The sequence below is a fragment of the Protobothrops mucrosquamatus genome, unplaced genomic scaffold, assembly GCF_001527695.2.
Source record: "Protobothrops mucrosquamatus isolate PMUCROS unplaced genomic scaffold, P.Mucros_1.0 scaffold_213, whole genome shotgun sequence".
Classification (NCBI taxonomy): Eukaryota; Metazoa; Chordata; class Lepidosauria; order Squamata; family Viperidae; genus Protobothrops; species Protobothrops mucrosquamatus.
In genome coordinates, this window is record NW_015386289.1 from 1,927,802 (window position 1) to 1,952,978 (window position 25,177).

The following is a 25,177-nucleotide window of genomic DNA, read 5'->3' on the forward strand; positions in this document are numbered from 1 at the left end:
TTTCTCGGCAATTTAAAAGCAGGGTATCAGCTAAAGAGGTGGTTCAATCATTAAATGACTAAGTCCTGGAAACTGAGAACTACTTTAAATAACTCCATTAACTTCCATTATTTGCCAGGCACATGATCGCATCTTGAATCAGCTCCTTGCAGAGAGGTTTTCTGAAGAGCCAAATTCAAAAGGAGTTACAAGAAATGAAACTTTAGGATTGATTTAACAAATCAGCCATTAGAACTAAATGATACATATCTGAACAGAGTACAAAAGATGCCCCAATGTCCAGCAAGAAACAGCTCTCACAGCATTTAACAGCAACATTGCCAGTGACTAGCAAAACGGAGTCTTGCAGTTATTCTTTTCTTTAACTGTATTAATTTCATTTTAGAGAAAAATATCAAAAACATTTCCCCCTGCACTTCAATTTGCTCTACATGAAATTTCATGTGATGATCTCTGGCTTAAAAGATAATAAAAATTTGGTTTTGAATTGATAAAGTTGTTTATAGACATAAATCTGATACTGCACAAATACAATGTTGCATTTTCCAGAGATTATGTTTAGGACTGTAGCTATAAATATTATTTTTAATCACCACACAATTATTTTGTGCTTTATCACACGGGCAATTATTAATTAACTAGAGTAACTTTAAGCCTCTCCTTAGGCAATCAGCCACTCCAAAGTGGAAAGAGGAAGTGTTTAAATAGTATGAGTAGCTTTCCTTTGATTTCTGGAATGTCCATCTGCTTCCTGTAGAAAAGCACTCTTATGCAATCTTTTGAGGCACAAAATATAATGAAAACAAATATTTGTGTGAATTTTTGACCTAAAACAACCTCTTTTTTCACTTTATTTATTTACTAAAATTTACTCTTACAACTCATAATATATCACTATAGTTTAATAAATTAAAAATAAAGCACCAGTGGTGATATTCGGCTTTCACTCCTGGTATGTAGTAACTGAGATGGTTTTGATACGGTGAACACTCCATGGAGCATCACAGAATCCTATTCTAAAGTGATCCCCACCAATTTAAACAATGAATTGGTTAAGTAATTTAATAAGTAACTGCTTAAATCAGGGGTGTCAAACTGCCGGCCCGTGGGCCGGATGCGTCATGTCGAAACCGTGCCCACCCCATTGCCAGCAATGGGGAAAAAAGTTGCAATACGTCACGTGACGTTGCGAGTTTGACCCCTGGCTTAAATCATTTAAGTGGTAACAGAAACGCAACCATAGAATTGGAAAGTACCTTAAAGATCTTTTAGTCCAGTTTACAGCTTACTGCAGGATTCAGTGGAACATCTCTGACAGGTGACCATCCACTCTAGATTTGAAAACTTCTACCGTGTTTCCCAGGAAGTAAGACCCGGTTTTATATTATTTTTGCCTCCGAAAGAGGCATTAGGTCTTACTTTTGGAGAGTGTCTTATATTCGCAAGATCTTTTTTTTTTTCGTGAGAAGTTGGAAGGTTTGACTGAACTTTTTTTAGTCTCATGAACTCCGTTTCCCTGCAGCAGGAGAGAAACGCGCCACAGCTGGAAAGCAGGTTAGTGAAGAAATTTTTTGCTTTCAGGAAGAGGGAGGAGCTGGGTGATGGTGCACCAAGCTCTATAGCAGCGCCGGGAGAAGCGGCAGGAAACGGGGCTGCCATTTTGAGAATGGAGAAGGGAGATGTGGGGCAGATGCAGGGCCGCAAGCAAGTGCCCTTCTCTGCTCTGCATCACTGTGCAGAGCCACTCCGCTTGCCATTCTCCGTTCTCTCCAGTGGCGGTGACGGAGGGAGGTGGTGAGGGAGGCTTGTGTCGCCTGGTCATGGGGCAAGCCACGGGAGAGTTGGTGGATGAGAAGGAGGTGGCGGCTGCTGCCAGGTAGGTGATCTGTGGGGCGGAGCGTGAAGAAAACCCCTCCAGTAGTGCACAGCAGCAGTGGAGCATTTCGCTGTCACTCTCCCAGCTCCAAAATGGCGGAGGGGGACCAGGTCTGCCCCACCCATCCTTCGTACAGTAGCATGGCAGTCCAACTTGGGAGGGGAGTGAAAGGGAGCAAGGAATGGCCTGGCTGGGGGCACCCTGAAGGAAGCGGGTGTGGGGCACATGGGGCAGCTCCACCCTCTCCCCACCTGCCTCATCTCGTTGTGGTGGCAGTGGTGCAATGTGCCCCGTGGCCTCCTGCCCCATTGCGGCAGCCGGGTGGGACGGAGTGGGTGGGTTACTAATTAGGGCTTATTTTTGGAGTAGGGCTTATATTAGGCCCACCCTCACAAATCAGGGTAGATCTTTTTTTCGGGGTGGGATTTTTGGGGAAACACGGTAGTACAAGTAGTCCTTATCTTACAATTGTTCATTTAGTGACAGTTCAAAGTTATAATGGCCTCAGAAAGAGTGATTTACAACTTTTCTTCATACATACAGCTATTGGTCATGTGATCACAATTCAGCCGCTTGGCAACTGGCTTGTATTTACAACTGGTTGCAGCATCCTATGGTCAAGTAATTGGAACTTGCAAGCTTTCCAACTGGTTTCCAGCAAGCCATGTCAACTGGGAAAGCTGGATTCACTTAATAATTACCTGATTTAATGACCTCAGTAAAAATGGTCATAACATGAGGCTGGTAAGTTGATGACTTCCTTTACAATCCCAAGAACATACCATGGGCATTCAGGTCCCAATTGTGGTCATAACTTGAAAACTACCCGTAAAAGGGAACTCAGCATTTTATATGGCAGCCTGTTCTACTGACAACTTGCCAGACAGGAAGTTCCTTCTGAGGAGCTTGATCTAGTTTTTTGTAGTTTTGATGCATCTGTTCTGATCTTGCTTTCTGAGATAATAGAAAATAAGCCCAATCTGACATTGTTTTTGTCTTGGAGAAAATGTGATGTGATCTGAGGGTGCCACAGTCAGCATTCTCGGACTGGTATGGAGCTTATTGGAGTCTCTGCTCTCTTCAGGAGCAAGGTATCTATTCAATCAATCTGTCTGAAGATCTCTTCCCTTTCCAGAGGGTGCTTGGGGTTTCTCCAAAATCCTGGAGACAACTCTGCTAAAGATTTGGTTGCCTGCTGGAACTGGGAAATGGCTGTAGCCTGGGACAGGGATTATACCTGAACAGCCTCTTCTTGTTGGCTGAGCCAGAAAAATTCCTTTGCTCAGTGAGGAACTCTGTGAGATGAGGCAACAAAGAGGTTGTCTAGAGTGGTGCTGGTGAAAGAGAGAGTCTAACCAAACATTATAAAACCCCATCAAGTTTCAGCAGTCTCTTTCTGAAATGACTTGGACCCTTCCGGGAAGAGTGGGCCAGAAAAACATTTACTAGGACAGTATGAATAATTTGCATTGCATTTTGAGTTAGATGCCTGCTGGTCAGGTTCAGCAGAGATAATGAAATTCTGTGAATCCACCTTACTACAGAATTGAACAATTCTGGAATCCTTGCCATGCCTCTTTGTTGACCTGGCCTGCCTCGAAGGGCTAATATTAATCTTGAAAGCCTGAAGAAAGGTTCCATTTTATACTAAACAAAATCCAGGTGATGTTATTTTGAGTTTCTTTCCTTCTGTCTTAAGACTGTAATCTGTTCTCCAAGTTCCCACCAAAAGGATTTCTCCTCTATTCCCCTGAGACAGCTCTGCATTTCTTTACATGGGAGACAGAACTGCAGACAGAAAGAGGAAAAGTCCTTGTTCTAAGGACTTACAATAGGCGATTGGCCTTTACTGAGAATATAGTTCCTTGAATGGTGATGAATAAGAGAAGCTTTTTTAAAAATTACTGTAATCACGACATAGACTTTCACTACTTGGGAAAAAGATTATAATCTGTCATGACAGATCTAGACAAAGTATTAAATTGCAGACATCATCCAAACAAGAAAGATTTGCACTGTCAAACCTATGGTTTTTCCTATTGTAATATATGGCTGTGAAGGTCTAAACGAAATCTAAATGAAGAAAAATGGATGTGTTGGCATTGCGGTGCTGGAGAAAATGGTTGAGAATACTTTGGCCACAAGAACAAATCATTCAGTACTAAACGACTCACTAGAAATCACTAAAAAACCTAGGGATGCTGCAGTTTAAATGTTTTGAACATAATCGCAAGTCACTGGAGAAGCCCCTGCTACTTGGAAAATACTGAAGGCATTCAAAAATGAGCCTAGCAGAAGGCGGCAAAATGACACAAACATCAGCTTACAAAAACTCGAAGATGTAATTACTGATACTCAAAGATGTAGTTACTGATAGACCAACCTAGCTGAATTATGTCCACTGCATTACCAAGGTTTATTTAGAAGCAACTGAATGAGGAACAGCAACAGTAGCAGTTGAAAGTAATTCCCTGAACTAACCACATGGCCATCTTCATATTATTCAGCATTTGCTCTCATAACTTTAAGCCCGCATAGGAGGTGGAGAGGGATATTAAAAGTTGTTCTCTTTAACATTGAGAGCCACACAGGTGGCCCATACCTGTTCTAGAATGCTTGAAATACTCCACAGTCATTAACTTAGTAACTTCGGCAAACTGACTTTGTAACATCTTTGTAAGACTGAGACATTTTTTCCCTTCCTTATAAAACAAGAATTAAGGCAAAGGAGGAGGAATAACATTATCTGGCCATGAGAAGTGAAAGAAGGTTGCTCTTTGCACAATCCATATAACACATTTAACACATCGCTATGCAATATTGCAATGACAATTTTTTCATCCTATGAAACGTGCCATGGATTATTTTCCATGCTTCCTAAAAGGGATTTCCAAGTGCATGACAATGTACCTTTAGATTCAGTGGTGAGAAGCAAAATAAATTGCATGCCAAGACTGTTCTGTTTGCAACTTTCCTGGAAATATCTGGCATGGAAATATTTCTTGGAATTCTTGGAAATAGTATGTTGGATCAGGCAGTGAACATGTGCACATCTTAGAACTTGTTAAGTCACACCATGAACCAAACTATTACTTCACTAGTATACTTTGTTCCTTCTGTAAGCACCAAGATCACAGGCCTCTGATCAGAAACTGTTACCCTAAATTCCTCCTACAGAACTGAGAATAAAGCTTATTTGAAGCAAACCTCATCTGGAGACATAAATGTAGAGAAATTAAGTGACAACAAATAAGAAAACTTGAAAAAATATCACTGTCTAGTTGTAATATTTGTTTTCCCTCCTTCTTTCTACATATTTACCGTCGAGAGCCTGAATTCTATGGAATAGACTGGCCTTGTTTTATTGCCTAAGATGACTCAATTGATTTGCCACATAGCTCTTGACTAAATCAGCAACATCTGATGCATTTGCTCTGTTGTGGTTGTCTGCAAACCTCAAGATTGGTGAAGGCAGCAAAATTGTTCAAAAGCAAAATTTCTTGCTTGCTTAAACTGCCTTTCCGCAAAATTAAGCATGGCTCATCAATTGTTCAACTAAGCCCATGCAGCTAAAATGTACTGCCCCCCCTCTTTCTCATACACCAGACACGGAATGGCATTAACAAAAGAAGAAGCTAGTAACTTAGCAGGTCACCAAGGCTAAATTAGCTTTCTCAACTTTGGAGTACACATCAAGGCATGCAAATTATACATTCAGACAAAACACAAGCATATTTCAAAATCTTGATACAAACTACTGTATTTCATTTAAAGTTATGACATTATTTTTTTAAAAAAAATCACAGGCTGTTACTGCCTTGGCAACATAATCCCTTAGTGTTGAATCAACACTGACTCCTACATATGGAAATCACTATTTAATTAAGGCAGGCCAAAATTTTCATCCCAGAAACCATTATTCCAAGAGAGTTTTTCAACAAACTCTGAGCACGCTGAATCAGTGAGAAGGGGAAGGAAAACAATTCAGTGAAATGAGCTTACAAGGAAAGTATTTTTGCCTTGAGGGACATTTTCAAGCAAAATGGATGCCACTGATACTTACAAAAATGAATAGAAACAACACTAAAAAGCTAACTTGCATTTTGATACACACATCCTTCCATTAATATATAAAATGCTTACATAAACATAAAGCAAACAAAATCTGAGATAAGTGACATCTCCCTTTCTTAGGCTTTTTATTTTTTACTTTAAGAACCTGTTCTTCACTTGTTCTGATTTGAGTTTTAAAAAAAACAAAAAAAAAGTAGGATTTTATTATCCATGCATTGCATTTTGTACTGTAAGGCATTATAGTTTGATGCTATTTAAGGGTTTGTTTCTTAAAAATGTACTTCTATTTATTGTACTGTTGCTTTTACTGATGTTTCATTTTTATAAGCTAAATTTTAAAATAGAACATCAGATTACATACATTTTAAATAACAAATAAATAATAGTATTAATAAATAAATCTTGCAACATGACTAAAAAACTGCTACTCCCAATCATGATGCCTGGTCTTATATATTACTATATTTCTACAATTAAATTTCTCATAATATTAGAGTTCTGGAATACTGTATTCCTTTCCAGAAAGAAAACGGAAGTTTAGTAATAATAACATAGTAACAAATTCTTGTTTTTCTTGCCATTCCCATCCTCATGTTATGTGTGAGAGCAAAGAACATATTTTTTTTCATTTTCATAGCTTTGTAAGACTTTGCTGAAAATTTTATATTAAAGAAAAGGCACTGAACAAAATGCAGATCTAGCAGAGGGTTAGGTTTGAAGTAGCTTGGATGACAAGCAAGAGAAGGAGCTGCCACTTCACTTATGAAAAAAGAGGCAGACCTTTCAAAACCAGATGGAAAGGGCAGACACAGGAACAGGATATTTTTGCTCGTGAAAGTTGCTGCACATCTGCTTACCTATTTGGTCTTCCGGAATCAGAGATTCAATGGGAGGATCCAGTTCAGAACTCTGAGATAAATAGCTCTTTACTTGGGTCATGAACTGCCGAATAGTTTGAAGCATGTCTGTGCTGGAAACATGACACTCCTTGTTCTCCTGCAGAAAGCTTATATAGTCCTGAACTAGGCAACCAAAATAGGTACGCTTGTCTCGAGACATTTCTGCTATTTTCTTAACCATCCTTTTCTCGGGGGTCATGAAGGAACTGAAGACGCCACTCATTTTCCTCAGCTGCGATTTGACAATTTTGGGAAGCACAAATGAACCGTTCCTTTTTTTCTTGGGCTTCAAAGGTGGTGCCATGCTCTCCTGGTCACTTTCCCCCTCGAACTCCTCCAGGCTGCTGTTGGTATCCCCGTCGTAAGCAAAGAGTGGCATGCTCCGATCAAAATCCAGAGAGTCAGAGGAGGATGTGGAGAGGCTCATGTTGCTTAGTCTTTGACTGCCTCCATTCCACTGCACTTGTGACTCACGGTGTGTAGCTAAGCTGTTCTTGCTCTCCAAGTTCTGCTGAGGCGGAGCTCGACCTGGAATGCTGGCAGTTTCCGTGCCGTCCACCAAATTGTGGCTGGGTTCATTTACTGCTGAGTTCTTTGCATTGCTCTGTGCTTCTAAGGAGAGAGCCTTTTTTTTCAGGCGAGGCGGTGGGATAGGAGTTGGCCTCTTGGGTATCACATCCAAGCTGGAGTGTTTGCTGGGACTGACAGTTTCTGGCAGACTGGCCTGGTTTGTAGTCCTGGACAGCTGAGGGTGTGCAAGAAGGCTATGAATAGAAGGTGGGGGAGGCCTGGGTGGGGGAGAACAGGATCTCTCAGGGCCATTCGTATCTTGTGGTTTTGGACTGGATCTTTTCAGATTTCCACCAACATCCTGGCTGTGCACTTTCAAGAAGAGAGGATTAATAAAACACAGGGCTCCGTTGGTCTGGCTGCATTCCAGCTCTGAAGGCGTTCTGGTTCTTATAGAATGAACTCCATTTATGAGGCAGAGCTGCTGGGAGCTATTATAAATGCTGTCTGAAGGCAGAGGCTTCTGGAGGGATGAAGAGTTTTGCAGTTTGTTGTTAGCTGGAGAGCTCCAAAAATCTGAAAGTCATTATTTAGTTAGCAAAAGAATGCAAATATTATGCCTCTAGTGCTTAGCATGTTCTACTCATAAAGTTTTGCTCTAAAGGGGGGAGGATATTTTATAAGATCAGCTTGAAACCTTTGGGTCCAGAAGCTGAAAAAAGGAAATATACTTACAGACAAGTACAAGGTACAGTTTACCAGGGATACCTCTTGCACAAGCTTAGTGCATTTCAAAAATAATTCTACACTACTAAACCCCATTAGTTAATTCCAAACATTTTCTAATTGTAACTCAGACCTATTGGTGTTGCTTAACCTTAATGCTAACCATCTGCCTTGTTATTTCCTAAAACAACAGGAGAGGTACTTTTGGAAATCCTCTCTGTCAGATGGAACACTGCCTTGAATGCAATGTGCCACAGGCTTTCTAAGAAGTCAATGATAACAGCAGTTTTAAAAAAGGCAGCTTTCTAAAGCTGATCCTCTGTGATCAATTTTTCAGTGGCTTAATTTAGACATTATGCCGAACATGGATTAATTCAAATATTATGCCAAACTACGGTTTATGTCTCCAGATAATTAGGTTTAGAGTGGCATATTTATTTTAGGTTTCTGTGCACTAAGCAGGACCATGGCTAAGGGCAAGAAGGACTAGAACTGGAGGTAAAGAAGGTATCCAGGTTCAAATTTTAATATGAACGTGAAGCTCATTTTGCTTCCTAAGGCAGAAGGAGAGAACTTTATATGCTCTTATGATCTACTTGAAGCACAGGCAGAATACAAATATGACAATCATCAAAATTATAAACACCGAGTCCCATAACTCCAGAAATAGAAAAATGGTGTTTTAAAAAATAGCTGTGGATTAATTCCTTAACTTATATGGGGCTACTTCTATGACTCAAACTAATATTTAGAGATATATTTTTTCAGTCAAAAATAGCTAAAATATGTTTCCAGGCCACATGATAGTTCCAGACTTGGGAGAGAAAGTTTAACCCTTCTGCTCCACTGATTTCTATATTTTTCCCCACCCAGCATGTCATTTTCCTAATCTGAATTACCTTTTTCTAAATATGCTTCTGTCATGAGGAAAAACAGATACTCACTTGATACCAATGTTTCTTCTGTATGACAAGAAGCAATTGGTATGTGTGTGTGGGTTAAACCACAAAAGTGACATGCAGGGGAATATTCAAAACAGAAGTACCCAATAATTTGGGGCCATAGAATTGGGATATATAGAATTTTGGGAGAATTTTAAGCACATTCAAAAAACAGTTGACATAATAAATGCAGCCAATCATAAAACAAGTCTTAACTTGTACCACAACATGTTATACTCTAAAATATATCTGCATTGGTCTAAGTGAAAACACACTTGAGACTGATGCTTTTCTTTGCAGCATGCTAACGTCCCATTGTTTGTTTTTATTAATGAAGTTCAATGAATTAATGCAAAAAAATTGAGGGAGATTAGACGCAAAGCCAAGGAATGCATCATGGGCAAACTTCTGCCACATTAGAGAGACTAGAGATTAAAATCACCTCTTCCTGATGCCATAGCTGCAATTTAACTCTGCCCTTCCCTCCCGCCATTGTCTGCTTTTACTTACTCAATCCCAGCTGAGCAGCCTCTTCAAGTTCAGGTTCTGTTGTTGCTGCTGCAATTGCCTGAGGTAACTTCAAGGTAAATGGCAGGACATCCCTTATTTGGAAACAATTAAGGCATTAACTTGCTTTATTCTTCTGTATCTGCCTCTTAATGTCAGCAACAATCTCATACGTTTTTTCCTCGGAAAAAATACTTTCTATTGCCACTTCCTCTTATTTCACTCTTAATTCTCTACTAGACAATTCAGAATAAACTTATATACTGAATAGTTCAGAATTTTCTACTTTTTATTTACAATTAGATTGATCAGATTGCAAATTGATTAAACCAACTTAAACATCAAGAAATTGATTTTCAACTGGAGATTTTAAGAAGGATCCTAAAGGCATTTGAACTATGGCTCAGTTGCAGTATAAGTGCAATAAACCTATTTCATTTGTCCAGACCACAGACGTTTTTTGGAGAAGTTCAGTGAATCACTGCAAGGCAAATATAATTGACAAACATGGTGGAGCAGCGACAACTAGGTTTTGTATGCAAGAAAGCCTTTAGTCAGCTTCCACTATCCTACATAACTGATCTCAGGGTGCCAGGGTTAGGATAGAAGTTGGATGGAGACCTGAGTGAGCTGTAATTAAATAAATAATCCCAAAACAGATTAGAGTGCAAACTTTTTATCAGACTGAGCATTGAGCTTGCCCTTCTGAAGCGAGGCATTTGTCAAATAACAAAATAAATGGATACAGCTACTGATTACTTCCTACACATGTTATAAATTTCCTACTTCCATATTAAAAACTATACCTAGAAGAGCACTTCTAAAGGGCTCTGGATATGAACCCATGGATATAGATACTAGACACTTGGACCGGATAGATTGCATATATTTTTAATTTTATGATAGAAAACATCTAATTTACAAGATCAGGCAAATTATCAACATTTTGACAGTACCTGTAAAGTGTTTTATTTCACCCAATTTTTGCAATTGGGAAACCCATCAATAGATGAATCCCAATGGGTTTCAAACTAATCCAGCATGATCACTCAGTAGGTTTCAAATACATCATATACACTGCTAACAAGATGAGTATCGCACTATTTTTAGACAAATTTTTCTTCACTAAGAAATGTGTAAAACTGAAATATATCTCTTCCTAAAAGTTTTCACTCAATTAGTGTACAGCATTAAACATTATAAGCACGTCATATGCAAAGCATTTATGCTGAAATCCCAGAGTTTTAGTGGAAATTTTTATTTTATTTATTTATTTTTTTGTTTGGCCTTGAACAGGCAGGCTTCAGAGAAAGCAAAATTATAATACAACATAGATGGGGATTGAGTCACTTACTGGATAATACAGTAAAACCAAGATAATCTCTATATACTATATTTACTAATGTTATGCACGCCTTAAAAAGTATCTCCAGAAAGAAACTATGGAAAGCTTTGAGACATATCAAGCTCATGTACAAAGCGCATGAAAATACTAAACTGAAAAAAATAGGCAATTCATTGAGCCTGTCCCTACCAAAAGAGGAGTCAAACAAAGCTGCATTATTGCTCCCTCATCAGTCGATCTTTATTCAAACTCCATCACCAATTGCCTTACAAAAGCAGAACTCCACCCACTGAACACTGCAGGAAGGCAAACACCAGTGTGACTTTACCCAGATGATGCAGTGCTCTTGTCACTGAATGTAATAGGACTAAAGAGGACCTTTCGTTCTTTATGCCTCTTTTCTGTTTGCATCATTATTTAACTAAGCAAGAACAAAGCAAGGATTATGGTGCTCTTAAAAAGACCCCAGAGACTCAAAGGAGCAGTGGAACCAGTCGGCCATTTTTCTAAATAAGAAGAGCAAGCAAATATATATTGTGGTTGCCATTAAACTCTTTGTACCCAAGTTCTAACCCAACCTGCTTCCATAAAAGTTGGAGTAGAATTAGAGTAGGAAAACAAACAACTCTGCTTGAGTCCAAGGTTTCTAGATTATTTTAAACACAATTTTTATTGAGAAAAGTTAGATAAAAGATTAAATGCAAATATATAAAGAAAAGTTAGAGAAAGATAAAAGATAAAATAAAAAATGAAGAAAGCAACATAGTTAAAGAAAGAAAAAGATAATAAAAGAAGAAACCTCTGCCCCCTTATTCAAATTATATTACAAAGATCCCTTCTGTCCCATATTCAACTCCTTTTCAATCAGTAATCTACAAATCACTATTTCACCTTATTTCATTTTCAGCAAAAAAAATCCATAAAAGTTCCAGTTTTTTATAAAAAATATTTATTGCTTTATCCCTGACCAAACAGGTGAGTTTTGCCATTTCTGTTAATTTTGTCATCTTTACAATCTATTCCTCCATTGTAGGTATTTCAGTATTTCTCTGGTTTCAGGAGAAAAAAAAAATCTCTAAGTGGAGAAATAGGCCTGCTCAAGGTAGAGACTAGGGTCCAAATCAGGATATGTAATGTTTGGCGAAACCTGAATTTGTTACCAGAAGGCTTGTACCTGCTGATATTAGCAGGATTCTCCTATGTATCTAAAAGTTAGGGTAGAGCAGAAAATAGCACAATGTCAGCTTTCATTGCCAATGTTTTGGTCACCTGAGAAACACCTAAGATTGAAAATATTCAATATGGATAGGCAGGAAGACTAAAGCAGCACTTCAGCAAGCATATTATCTAATCAGTGCATACCACATAAGCCGCCTAGTATTTAAACAGCACAGATTGCCAAAGTAACACACAATTTTCACTTTTGCTCACTTTGCCATTTTGCCATCAGTTATCCGTGAGGGCAGATATAAGACCACACTTAGAATATTTAATCCAGTTTTGGTCACCATATTACAAAAAAGATGTAGAGACTCAGTAAAGAGTGCAGAAAAGAGCAACAAAGATTATTAGGGGGCTGAAGACTAAAACGTATGAAGAACAGCTCCAAGAATTGGGTTTGTCTACTCTAGTGAAAAGGACTAGAGATGACATGATAGCAGTGTTCCAATATTTGAGGGGCTGCCACAAAGAAGAGGGAGGTCCCAACCTATTTTCCAAAGCACCAGAAGGCAAGACAAGAAACATTGAATGGAAACTAATCAAAGAGAGAAGCAACCGAGAACTAAGATGAAATTTCCTAACAGTGAAAACAATTAACCAGTGGAACAGCTTGCCTTCAGAAGTTGTGGGTACTCCATCATTGGAGGCTTTTAAGAAGAGACTGGACAGTCACTTGTCTGAGATGGTATAGGTTCTCCTGCTTGAGCAGGGGGCTGGACTAGAAGACCTCCAAAGTCCCTTCCAACTCTGTGATTGTATTAAAAGATTCCACAAAAGGAAAGACTTGGGCCATGCAGGCAAGGGCCATTAGAAACTCTTGGCCATGCTCTTCTGCAATAGTATTGCCTGCGCATAGAACTTTGCTAGTTCTTTGATAAATAAAAAACTTTTTTTTTTAAAAAAAAATATTTACTCCACAAATTACCTGGTAAGTGGCAAAATTCTATTTAATTGCCTGCCAAATATAGAGATCCCTTAAGGAGCATCAAATTCAGTTAAACATTTTACAATGTTTAATATATTATAATTCTGAACTTATGAGAACTGAGCAAAGGCAATAGCTTGTAATCTTAATAACAAAGTATCTTATCAATCAATGGGTTTAAAAATTAAATATTTTAATGTTTCACATTGTTAATAACATGAAAACAATGCTATATTAAATTGTTTTAATTATATTAATTATTGTATTAGTTAAGACATATTATAGCAGTAGCTAGTCTATCAAATTAAGCTAAAAGTATTTTAATTTTTATTTCCTTTATCTACTGTTTTCTTATTAACTTAGTACTTTATTTATTGTTATTTTATGGAAACTCTTTTTAATTTCTATAATTTTAGTTGTAAAACTGTGTATTTACTGATCAGTGAATGCACTAAAGCCCATTAATTCATTTGTGATGTTTCAGATATTCAGAATTCTACTCAGCTGTCTGTTTAGTAGCCACTAAAAAAATTAGTCAGCAGTTTATTCTTTTTCATTTTGATTAAGATTCTTGATATTTGCATTTACAAGGCAACCACAGTTTAAGAAATGTTAAATAAAGTCTGTCATAAGAACATTCTCCATTACCTGCTAATACAGTAGAAAGCTATGAGCCTGAATAAATCAGCAAAGCTTATTCCAGAGCCTTCCAAAGAAAAAGCTGAAAAGTAAAAGAAAAACGGCTCAGTTGCACAATATATGATTTGAAAAATACAGTAAAACATACTTCCTATGTAGGAATAAAGCTGCAATTCATAAGCTATTTGTTAATACAGACTTTTATTATAGTCAGCATTTCTTTTCCAAAATCCTGTAGCAACTTCTTCAATTGTTTTTGCTTAAAAATTAGTAAAAAATATGAAATATTTTTAAAATGATAGACACTGACAACTGAGCTACAAACAATCCAAGAATCCTAATTTGAAATGTTTAAATCTCAGTCTATATTAGATGCTATTCATCATGAAATCAACCAAAATAACAAAGCTCAGCTCCTGAGATGCTCCTATATCTTGGCACAACACAGAAGTGTTTGGACATTGCCTTCTTTTGTGATTTTATTTTACTTTCCAATCTAATACACAGCTCTGGAAATTCCTCATGGTCTCCCATCCTACTACCAATTAGCTCTAGCCATTTTTGTTGACATGTATTAATTTTGAGATGTGTCAGTTCAGTTGTTTTTCTGCCCTCTGCTGCACAGATTAACAATATTCCTTCACAAATCACAATCAATCACCTGATGAATTTTCTATTCATTATGTGCAGCCAAGGAAAGACAATATTGTAAACTACTTACTATAGATGCTTTCTTTTATTGCAAACTCTTTAAGGCAAAATCCCTTTACATCATTTGGTAGGCGTAAAGACAGGACTTTCTTCTGCATTCTTGAGGACTTTCTAACAAGAAACGTCTATTAAAAAACAAATCAGAAAAAACAAGAGTTAGTAGCCATGTTTTCAAGAATCTCATATTATGAACCTGCTTTGTCTCATCTTACATACAAGTAACCTTATAGGACTTCCAAAACAGATACCAATTACTTGAGAGTCCAAAATACGCTACAAAGCTTAATATTTATTGATATTTTTAGTTACCCAGAAACTGTAAATGGCAAAAAAGTATTGCCAAACTTTGTTCATAATGTTTACTCATTTGACCTTGTAATATACAGACATTAGATTTTTAAAATTGTTTGGGCCAAGAATATTAATTCCACATTAACACATAAGGACAAACATCAAACTACACAAGTGCTACTCGAACAACGTAACTGTAATAATTGCTCTCAGAACAATAACCTCTTTCCTATCTCTTTCTTTTTGAGAAATATTTGATACCATAATGACAGAATAAGTGCACACACGTACAAAGTACCTATCAGAATTTTGTGTTAGGTCACCAGCTAAATTTGTCTAATAGGGTAAAGGATGAAGAAAGATTTCTAAAATTTCTAAGAGAACGGTTGCTAGTTAGAGTAGGCAGCACTGGCCTAGGAGAGTCACATAGCTGCCCTCATCTACAGCAGATTCATAATGTGTATGAATATTAAGAGTTACATGAATACAAGCAATCATACCCCCTTTTCTCTCCTGACTAGCATCTAGTCGCTATTCACATACATTAGTGATATAAAATGACACTGTGAAGAAGGTTGTGATGTACGTGTGTGATAGAATGCTTAAGGAGTTTGCCTGGAATTGGGGGCTCAAGATGTCCTACAACCATGGAAACCTATTGGTTTACTTTAGGCCCGTGTCTGTCTCTCAGCCCAACCTATTGGAACAGAAAGTGCTATGAATTTCTGGAGAAAAGGGAGGATATAAATTTAAGAAGCTAAAAAGTGATGGTCAGAATAAGAGAGAATGGACAGGGGTCTGATTCTAAAAGTAAGTCAATGCCCCAGCAAAGTATTCCTCTTGTTTTCAAGGCCAAATTAAAGTTGTTTCTTACTCCAGGAGGTTGAGAGCGTAGAATTTCCACTGCTTCAGCATCATTTAAGCCAAGCTGTAGCCAGATAGGGTGGGTATGAAGAAGTTTATCTAGAATGCTGAGCTTATTGGGGAGACTATCATATCCAGAATCTCGTATGATATTTGCAAAATCTTTCTGATCCGGGCACACATCACCCATATCTTTCTCTAGGCTAAAACAACAGAAACAAACAAAAAACAAAACAAATTAAAAGCCTAAGTTTAAATTATTCAAAAATAATCTGTGCCTGTAAAACAACCTTCAACAATGTATCTTGTTCATAGATAAATAAAAATAAATATTAATATGTGCTTGCATTCATTTTCAGCTGTATTTTATTGTAGGTGACCTTGAGAGCAACTCTGTAGGTCGACTGATAAACTGTAAAACAAACAAGCCAAATCAGTAAACATTTAAGCCAAGCTGGTCCATCTGCAAATGGATTGGGCTACAGGTGGAAATAGAAAAGGAAGTAGTTGCTTCTACTTCTTGAACACCCCTGAAGTGTTTCCAGCAAAATTTCTAAGATCTGTAGTAGCAGCACTCAGAGGGATGGCCAATGTCCTTCTTACACTAGACACAGGGATGTCTAAAATTGAGGATATGGTGGTTGATGTTAAATTACAGGCTGGAGGTCCAGTTCTTTCACTGGGGACTACTCCCATTAATAACAATTGAGGCTGCCCCTTGAACTAGAACAATGTCATAAAACAAAAACTAATGGCTAATGGATTATGACCAGAATCTCTACAAACATTGGGCTATGACTGCCAAACATACACTTCTCCAAACATTTAATAACATTGAATTTCAGGTGGAAGTAAATATCTTGTTATAATGAAATAGGATTTGGGTGACAAAGCGTTTTTTTGGCAAATGGCCAACTATCTCTCTTTATTGACATTCCCTAACTAAAGTTCCCTTTTGAGCAATGCATAATATTTTGCCTTCGGCATTATTATAGGGAAGATACTCTAAAATCCCATTTGTGAAATGCATTTGCTTGTTGGAACTGGAAATGTTGAAATAGCCCAGTATGTGTTATTTTTATTGTACCATCTATAGAGATACTCACAATGCTGTTATCCTGTCTCTTTCCCATCAGGACCATGAGTGACCTGACAATACTTACATGTTCATTCTTTTTTCAGACTGTAATCCCAGATAGTAGCGAAATACTGTGCAGCAGCCATGAAAATTATGTGTCAATTGATAAAAGGTCTATCAAAACTTTAGTATACTTTTATGTCATCAACTACAATTGATTGTACTTTTCTACTTTTATGGGTTATTTTAGATGTTTTCAGTTATACCTTTTATGTTTGGCCCTTGGCTGTAATAAAGATTCATTCATCCAGTCCTGTTATAGCTCCATCTGCAGATATAATAGGAAGTAGTATGTCTCTGGGCATGCACATAGCTTTGAAAAATAATTACATATCTTCAGCTAAATATGCTTAATTGTTTCCATAGAACCTGACTTATTAAGATTCCCAATTACACCCTTTTATTCAGCCTGTAAAGCAAATGACTGAAAAGCTTATACTGCAGCTCCAATTTGTGGCAAGGTCTATATCAGGGGTGTCCAACCTTGGCAACTTCTCCAACCTGGCTGGGGATTTTGGGAGTTGAAATCCACAGGTCTTAAAATTGCCAAGGTTGGACACCCCTGGGCTACATTATCCCAAGAAGCAGCGACTGGATACCTTAATAATTTCAAAAGCAAGTTTTCAGTTCAAAATCCCAGCAAGAATGATACATGTGAGAGATAAGCCAAGAGCCAGTAGATGTCAGCCAACAACCAACACTTACATTCAGCTTCAAGCAAGAGCCAACTCCATTGAAATGAGCACAAGCAACAGCAATGGGCTTCAAGTGCCTTGAAAGCTGCACCCCCCATACTAATAGAATATAATCAATTTTTCAATATAGTGCTCTCTAATTTGGAATAGAATGCTATCTAGCTCTATCCTATCATGTATCTGAGAAATTTTAGCCATGTTAGGCCATATGGAGTTGCAGGCTGAAATGTACTGCCAAATCCTGGTCTGGGGTACTTGGCATCTTGATTTCCCTGTTATCCTTATAACAGGAGGAGTGGCAATGCCCACAATGATTAGCACAAAGGCCTGTTCACATACCACTGCTGCAGTCAGTAAAGAATTAAGAGTATGACTAGGCAGGATGGTGAAACACAGCTGCAGACCTTAGTCACTAAGTGGGAGGGAGGAGTGAAAGGAAGTTGAAGAAGGTTAACAACCGGAAGTGCCTCACTTCTGCCCAAAAATTCCTGACCAAACAAGAAGATCAAACTAGACCTCTGACCAAACATGAACTACATTGAACTAGTAGCTAAGGCACCAGGCTAGAAAGCAGGAAACTATGAATTCAAGTTCTGCCTTAGCCATGAAAGCCAGATGAGTGATCTTGGGCCAGTCATTCTCTCTCAGCTCATCTCACCTCACAGGGTTGTTATTGTGGGGGAAATAGGAGGAAGAAGGTGTGTTGGATATTTCTGCCACTTTGAGTTATTCGTTACAATAATAAAAGATGGGATGCAAATAAATAAATAGAATTCCACTGTTCTGTAAGCAATGTAAAACTATTTTGCTTATTTTCTTTACCTCTTTTCTTTACCTCTACTATTTAAACTCAAATCCTTAAGAAGTAAATACCTAAGTGGCTATTATTCTTTATGTTAGGGTTTTTCTTAATATGAATAGAACACTGGAACAGTACAGAACACAAAGACTACTTGTTTTCCCCACACAAAACTGTTCTATTGTACAAAATTAAACTCTTATCTTACTCTACTATCTTCTTGTTACTATAAGTTTACAACTATTCTTTTTCTACTCTTGTTTAATCTGTAAATTCCTATCTGTATGTTCTATTTTTATGTCCTGATTCCTGTGTTAGCACTGTTTTCTTAACTGGTTCTTTAAACTTTCCTCTTCCACAGCTCTATAGCTCTTGCAGCCAATCTCCGCCCATTTGAATGTGAAAACCCTTTTCACTCCTCCGCAGACTTGTGAATGGGCTTGTGTCTCCTCCCATTTCTCCAGCACTCACAGGCCTCTGTTTCTGGAACTAGTTTGCACCTGGGCAGCTGCAAGTAGTGGCCTTGCTTGGGTTTGCAGACTCTGGTGGGGCTCTTTCCCTCCCCTGCGTGTCAGCAGTCTTGCAGCCCAAATAATTGAAATTTTCTCTTGCTATCTGAAGATGACTGCTGAGGTGCTCATCTTTGGGTTGGAGTTTCTCTTTCCCACATCTTTGCTGTCCTCTAGTGTGACTCTTTTCCTTGGGAAACTCACACACTTGCTTGTTTTCAGTTTCCAAACTCTCCAGTTAACTCTCTTTCCCAGGTAGTACCAAAGCTCTGGATCCCCAGGCAGAAAAATTGCCTGCCTACTCTAGGCGGTGAGTTCCCTCTTCCCCACTTTAATTATTTTTGCCCAGCCAGTAACATCTGGGAGAGCTGACTCATTCCAAGTCTCATTTGTAAAACAGTGTCATCTTGGAGGACCTAAGAGAAGGGTCTTCTCTGTGGCTGCACTTGCGCTATGGAACAATCCAAAAGGTCCCAACCCTGCTGGTGCTTTCACAAATCTTCTGCTTCCTTATAATTACATAGGTTTTGTCTTGTATGTTACTTGGTTTGGGGTTTTCCTCTTTCCTAATGCACTGTTGATTATTAACGTCTAGTGTTGGTATTATGACATTGTGGTTTTGTGGGACAGCTCTGTTTCTTTTTTAATCAAATATGCAAGCTGCCTAGAGTTACCTCATCATTCAAGTAGCCTATGAGTTTATGACCCATTCATAAATAATGGAAATTCTTCTTTCCCTATCATCTCTACTGACCATGGGCAAGCTTCCTTTCTGATATCTGTTCCCAGAAAATGATTGATCCTATAATGTCTCTGTCAGGAGATTTTGAAATTTCTTCCTTATTTTGCAAATGCATAGGAGTTCCCATTCATGAAGTGTAAATCCTCTTGATTCAAATTTATCTATACTGATGTGCAAGCAAACGTATTAAATGCAAGGAGGCTACATCCTTCTTTCCTCAACATTCCTCTTGGGGCATTTCCATTTTGAAATTAAAAATTATCCTTATAAGACCAGCTGGAATAAAGAAGCATATGGAGGCAAAAGGATTACCTTTTTCTCATTCTCCCTCTATCTCTCCCTACCTAGCACCATGCACACTTAGCTACCACTATAGATACGTTTGATAATGATGATACACCAAGAAGAATCCATTCTGGAGATCTTAAACCACAGATAGAAACATTGCGGCCACCAATGGCACAAAACAACAACAACAATAAATGCATAAACAGCACAGCTGATTCTTGAGTGAACTTGCTTTCCCATACAGATGCATACCTAAATTTCAAATGACCTCTCTTTCCTACCAGTTAACATAACATCTTTTGTCAGGATTTTGTTTCACTCAGCTTATGTCCAGGCAATGTAATAAACAATGATTAAGCTATTTTTCGGAGCCCTTGAATCAGAAAGATAAATAGAAGTGGGTATCGCCTGCATACTAAGGAGGCTGCATGGGTAGTATGCTCTTGTGGAAGTTGAAAAAGCATGAAAAAAATAGAACTTTATGATACCTCACTAACAAATGCTCAGATATCAGACCGATGTCTTTCAGCACCACCTACTGGAGACTGTTCTTCAGACAAAACCAATTCAGAACAGAATTACCTTGTTCAAAAAGATCATCATAGTAGTGAAATCTACCAGATATCCATCAAAATCAGCTGTGGCTCTTTTCCTTTGCCTATTTCCTAGTTTTGATCACTTATAAAGGAAATTTCAATAAGACCCCAAATCAGACTAGAACTCAAACTGGAATGGGTTAAAATAATATCTCATTTAATTAAATTCTCAACTCATTCAAGATTATCTGGAACTTAGTTCCCACCACTTGTTTGAACAGGTTATCCACTACTCCAAAAAGAGAGCATAGAATAAATAATAAGAACTCATCTTAAGCAGTAATTAGCCTACCTTGGTATTCCAGGAATCCTTCCCTCCTATAAGAACCCATTAAGTATCTCTATCCTTGAAATGAGCCATTCTCTGGCAACTTTACCAGATGGTCAAGGGTCAAGACTTCAGTAATGCAATATCGAAACACTATTTTGTACCAGCTAAAGTTTGTGGATAAGCTCTAAAGGCAGCCCCATGTAAAATGCATTACAATAGTCTAACTGGGAGGTGACCAGGGCAGGAATGAACGTAAGTAAGTTCCCCTAAAGGCACAATGGGTACAATGCTGCACAAAACAAAGTTGTGCAAAGGCCCTCCTAGTCATGGCTGCCTCCTGCTCTTAGAGCAGGAGCTGTGAGTCTAGAAGAACACTCAAACTGTGCAGCCCCATCCGATACCAAAAAGTATAGACTGTAGTCCTAGAAGTAGAGGAGCTCAAAACCCAAGGCCACTCAGTCTTACTAGAGTTCAGTTGAAGCCCGTTGTTCCTTATCCAGATTGTCACAGCCTCCAGACTCTGGGATAGGACATCCACAGCATTGCTTAACTTGCCAGAAGCAGAGATGTATAACTGAATATCATCAGTATACTGATGATACCTCATCCTACAGCAACAGATGAGCTCACCCAATTGTCTTATGTAGATGTTAAATAGGAGAGGACACCAACCCCTGCAGCATCCCGTGGCAGTGGCCAAGGGCAGGAACTCTCCTTCCCAGTCACCACTGACTGGAACTGACCCCATGCAAATGAGGTGAATCACAATATTGTGCCACCCATCTCCAATCATCTGAGTCACTCCAGAAGGATACCATGGTTGATGGTATCGAAAACTGATGAGATGTCAAATAAGGCAAGGAGGTAGCCATATTCACTATCCTACCTGTGCCAGAAATCATCCAGAAGTGCAACCTGTGTCATTGCCATACCATATCCAGGTCTGAACCCTGACTGAAAAGATACCAGATAATTCCCTTCATCCAAGGTCCTCTGAAGCTGCTGCACAACCACTTTCTCAATCACCTTCCCTCCAAAGAGGATATTGGAGTCGTGGAGATGGTTTCTTGAGGAGTGGGTAAACCAAAGCCTCTTTGAGAAATGAAGGAACAACCTCTTCACTCTAAAAACTCACTGCTATTAAAACCCACTCAGCAACCCCTGAGACACTTTCACAAGCCAGGAGGGGCATGGATCTAGGGAGCAGGTGGATGAACTCACAGGTTCCAAAAGATTCAAACACTATTTTGCCAAGTATGTGCAAATAAAACCACTGGATCCCAGGTTAGTTCTATATATTTTCATGTACAAGTAATCCTTGACAATTGAGCCCAAAATTTCTGTTGCTGAGCAAAATAGTTGTTAAGTGCGTTTGCCCCATTTTACAACTTTTCTTGCCACAGTTGTTAAGTGAATCACTACAGCTATTCAGTTAGTTACATGGTTGTTCAGTGAATCTGCCTTCCCCATTGACTTTGCTTCTCAAAAAGGTGATCATATGATCCCAGGACACTGGAACCACCATAAATATAAATATAGACTAAAAGAAGACAACATAATGAAGTAGATGGTTCATCAGCTGAATCCAAATCTTATATTGAAGATTTACTAAATGATACAGACACTCAGAAATCCACAACCATCAGACAGGATAACAATTAATGCAAAGGTCTTAGGAGAGATGACTTCTACTTCTAATGCTTCTACTTTCCCAGGCTTAGTTTGCTACAGCATTAAGAAAATTTGTTGATGACCTAGGAGACATTAATGATTGCACACTGTCTTACTAATTTTATCATTCTGCAATAATAGCATGCTCATGTTTTATATGCCTGAAGTCTTCCCATTTACTATGCTGTAGTTCACATTACCAGCAGTCTCACACACACAAACACAAGGTGGGGAGATAATATTTCATTTGAAAACTTACACATTGTTGTCAATTCAGTAAATTCAACTACCATCAACAAAGCTTAAAGACAAATTGGAGTACAGAACTGATACAAACTGAAATAGAATTTTACACATACATTTGATTCTTCTGAATCCAAATGAACTAGCATTCTTCAGTGCTTTTTAGGAGAAAATATGTTTTCTAATTTTAAAAATGTGGTCCATTTTATGTAATAACCTTTTAGCAATTAAGCCTTAAAGAAAGATAAGTTTCTATAAGCTTTCTGTAAAGAACCCACATGCTAATAAATGAACTCTTAATTGTAGAATTTGGATCAAAGAAAACAAACATTTTTCCAGAAAGTTAGGAATGCAGCATAAAAAAAGAGAAACATAAAAGTATATCATTACATTGCTAGCTACTGCCAAAGCAAACCGCTTTAAAGTTAATCCAAAACCCAAATATTTTTCATAGTTTAGAACTGTAAATAATATATACTGAAGAAAACCACCTTCTTAATTAGCACAACACACCCTTGCATTAGCCCACCAAATGAGTCCAGTGATACAGAATTTTAATTCACCTTGGTAAACTGGTGCGTCCAGCGTCCAGTGTCAGATCTGTGTGTACCATTTCTTGTTTCAGTTCTCCGATTTCTGAAGCAATTGTGTCAATTAGCTTGAAGGACAAAAGCAATATGACATCAGAAAGTGGAAGATGTAGAAATAAAAGAATGGACAAGATGAGTCACTTAGGATTACAACTCATTTCACCCTGCCTAATTCTGACTTCCTATTCTTAAGAGGAACCAATATAATAATGCATGTATTTCATTCAGTCACGTATAAAATCAGCTTGTGGCAAACATACCTAATACTCCTTCCTCCTCCTCTTTTCCCCACAACATCCATCCTTGAAGTTGGTTGGGCTGAGAGAGAAGACTGGCCCAAGGTCACCCAGTTGGGTTTCAAGCCTAAGGCGGGGCTAGAACTTACAGTCCCCTGGTTTCTAGCCTGGTGCCTTAAACCACTAGACCAAAATCATTAAACAAATGATTTGTAAAATCCTGTTTAACATTTGTATTGTTACTGAACTGATACTGGAAGAGAAAAAATACACAAACCGCAAAAAAGAAATTAAATAAAAGACAAACATATATTAAAAATCTAAGTTTTGAAAGCTTGATCACACAGAATATTGTTTACCATACATTATTAAAGAACCCATTCATGAAGAAGAGAGTGGACAAATATCAACAATCCAAGATTATAAAACCACTGTAAAGAGGATTTTTTTTGTTAAGTCCTGTCTTGATACATTCACATTTCTTCATATAAAGATACATTCCAAATTTTGGATATATAATTCAAAAGCAAATCTCTAAATTCTGTTATGCTTCCTAAAATCATATAAATAAACATGGGAATTAAATAAAAATGGAACAATAGTGTGACAAGCTTTTGTACAGATCTTTTTATACAAGTCTTTTCTCCATTGTTTTTGACTTAGAACTCATCCATTTTGAGAAATTCTGTATGATGGAAAGATAGCTATATTCCATTAATGTGAATTATAATTATTGAAATGGAGTACTTAATTTCTAAGGAATTAAAACACCAACCCAATTTCTTTGAACCGCTAATGATTTCTAAGAAGCAACTAACTATAGAGTGTAGTAATAGTGTAATTATGAATAAATCATATTATAGATTTTCAAATATTACATGCTAAGCATGTGGAATACTGTCATTGTCACCGGTAACTCAATGTAAATGAAATGCTTTTTCAGTAGAAACTGAAAAATTATACATGTATTTTCGTCGTAGTGTTTTCCTGCAAGTACAGAATCTGCTTTTTTTTTCAGATTAACCAAATATTGATCCTTTGGGTGGCACATTTTCTTAAAATGCATGTGAATTTTGAGTTCCCTTTCTTCAAATGTTGGGCTTCCATCCATATTTACTAGTGTAAATATTATCAGAAAATAATATTGCTCTATTCACTCAAGGCTTCTGCTAGCATTTTATGGCAAGCTTTGTTATGCGCAACATCCAAAAATCAAGTTTAAAGTCACCTATAACAGCTGTACAATTTTTAACATAACTTTATTAAAATTTTAAAATGAAAAATAAAAACTAATAAAACTAATAAAAAAGAACTAATCTTTAGAATAAAAAAGAAAGAGAAAGAAAAGATATAAGAGAACAGGAACAATAATGCAGTGGAAAAGAAATGTAAAAAAATACTTCCAATTTTCTTTTATAGTAGTAAGTATAAATATAAACTAATCTCTTATTCCATGCTTACAAATTTGCTTATATTTCTGTATAATCTATTTTTCTAATTATCAAAACCATTTTTTCGATTTGTGAAAAAATTAATAAAGTGTTTCCAATCAGCATCAAACTTAGGCAACATCCTATCTCTAATTAAAGTTGTCAAATTGGCCATCTCAGCAAGTTCCATCTTCTATGACAAGTATATAATTGATGTTGAAAGAATAAAAGTCTAGTGGAAACCAAATATGTCAGTGTCACTTAAATATATATGCTACCATTTTGTTTTTGAAGTAATAGTTTGTGCCAAGAACTCTATGTTCGGAATTCCTTGCCAATGTTTAAGGATCTGATATATGCATACTACATAGCACTAAACCAGGGGTAGGCAACCTTGGCTCTTTTATGACTCGTGGACTTCAACTCCCAGAATTCCTGAG

General features: G+C 37.6%; 1 protein-coding gene across 1 annotated transcript in view; it reads right to left on the reverse strand.

Annotated features, from left to right (window-relative positions):
• RIN2 (Ras and Rab interactor 2) overlaps positions 1-24,418 on the reverse strand; it is a 36,254-nt gene extending 11,836 nt beyond the window's left edge. Inside the window, exons 1-7 of the mRNA XM_015827182.2 lie at positions 24,218-24,418; positions 23,045-23,139; positions 15,540-15,732; positions 14,385-14,499; positions 13,673-13,745; positions 9,537-9,628; positions 6,808-7,935 (exon numbers count right to left, since the gene is read on the reverse strand). Coding sequence (XP_015682668.2) covers positions 6,808-7,935; positions 9,537-9,628; positions 13,673-13,745; positions 14,385-14,499; positions 15,540-15,732; positions 23,045-23,139; positions 24,218-24,418 — 1,897 coding nt within the window. The remainder of the gene's footprint in view (positions 1-6,807; positions 7,936-9,536; positions 9,629-13,672; positions 13,746-14,384; positions 14,500-15,539; positions 15,733-23,044; positions 23,140-24,217) is intronic.
• Between the last annotated feature and the right edge of the window lie 759 nt (positions 24,419-25,177).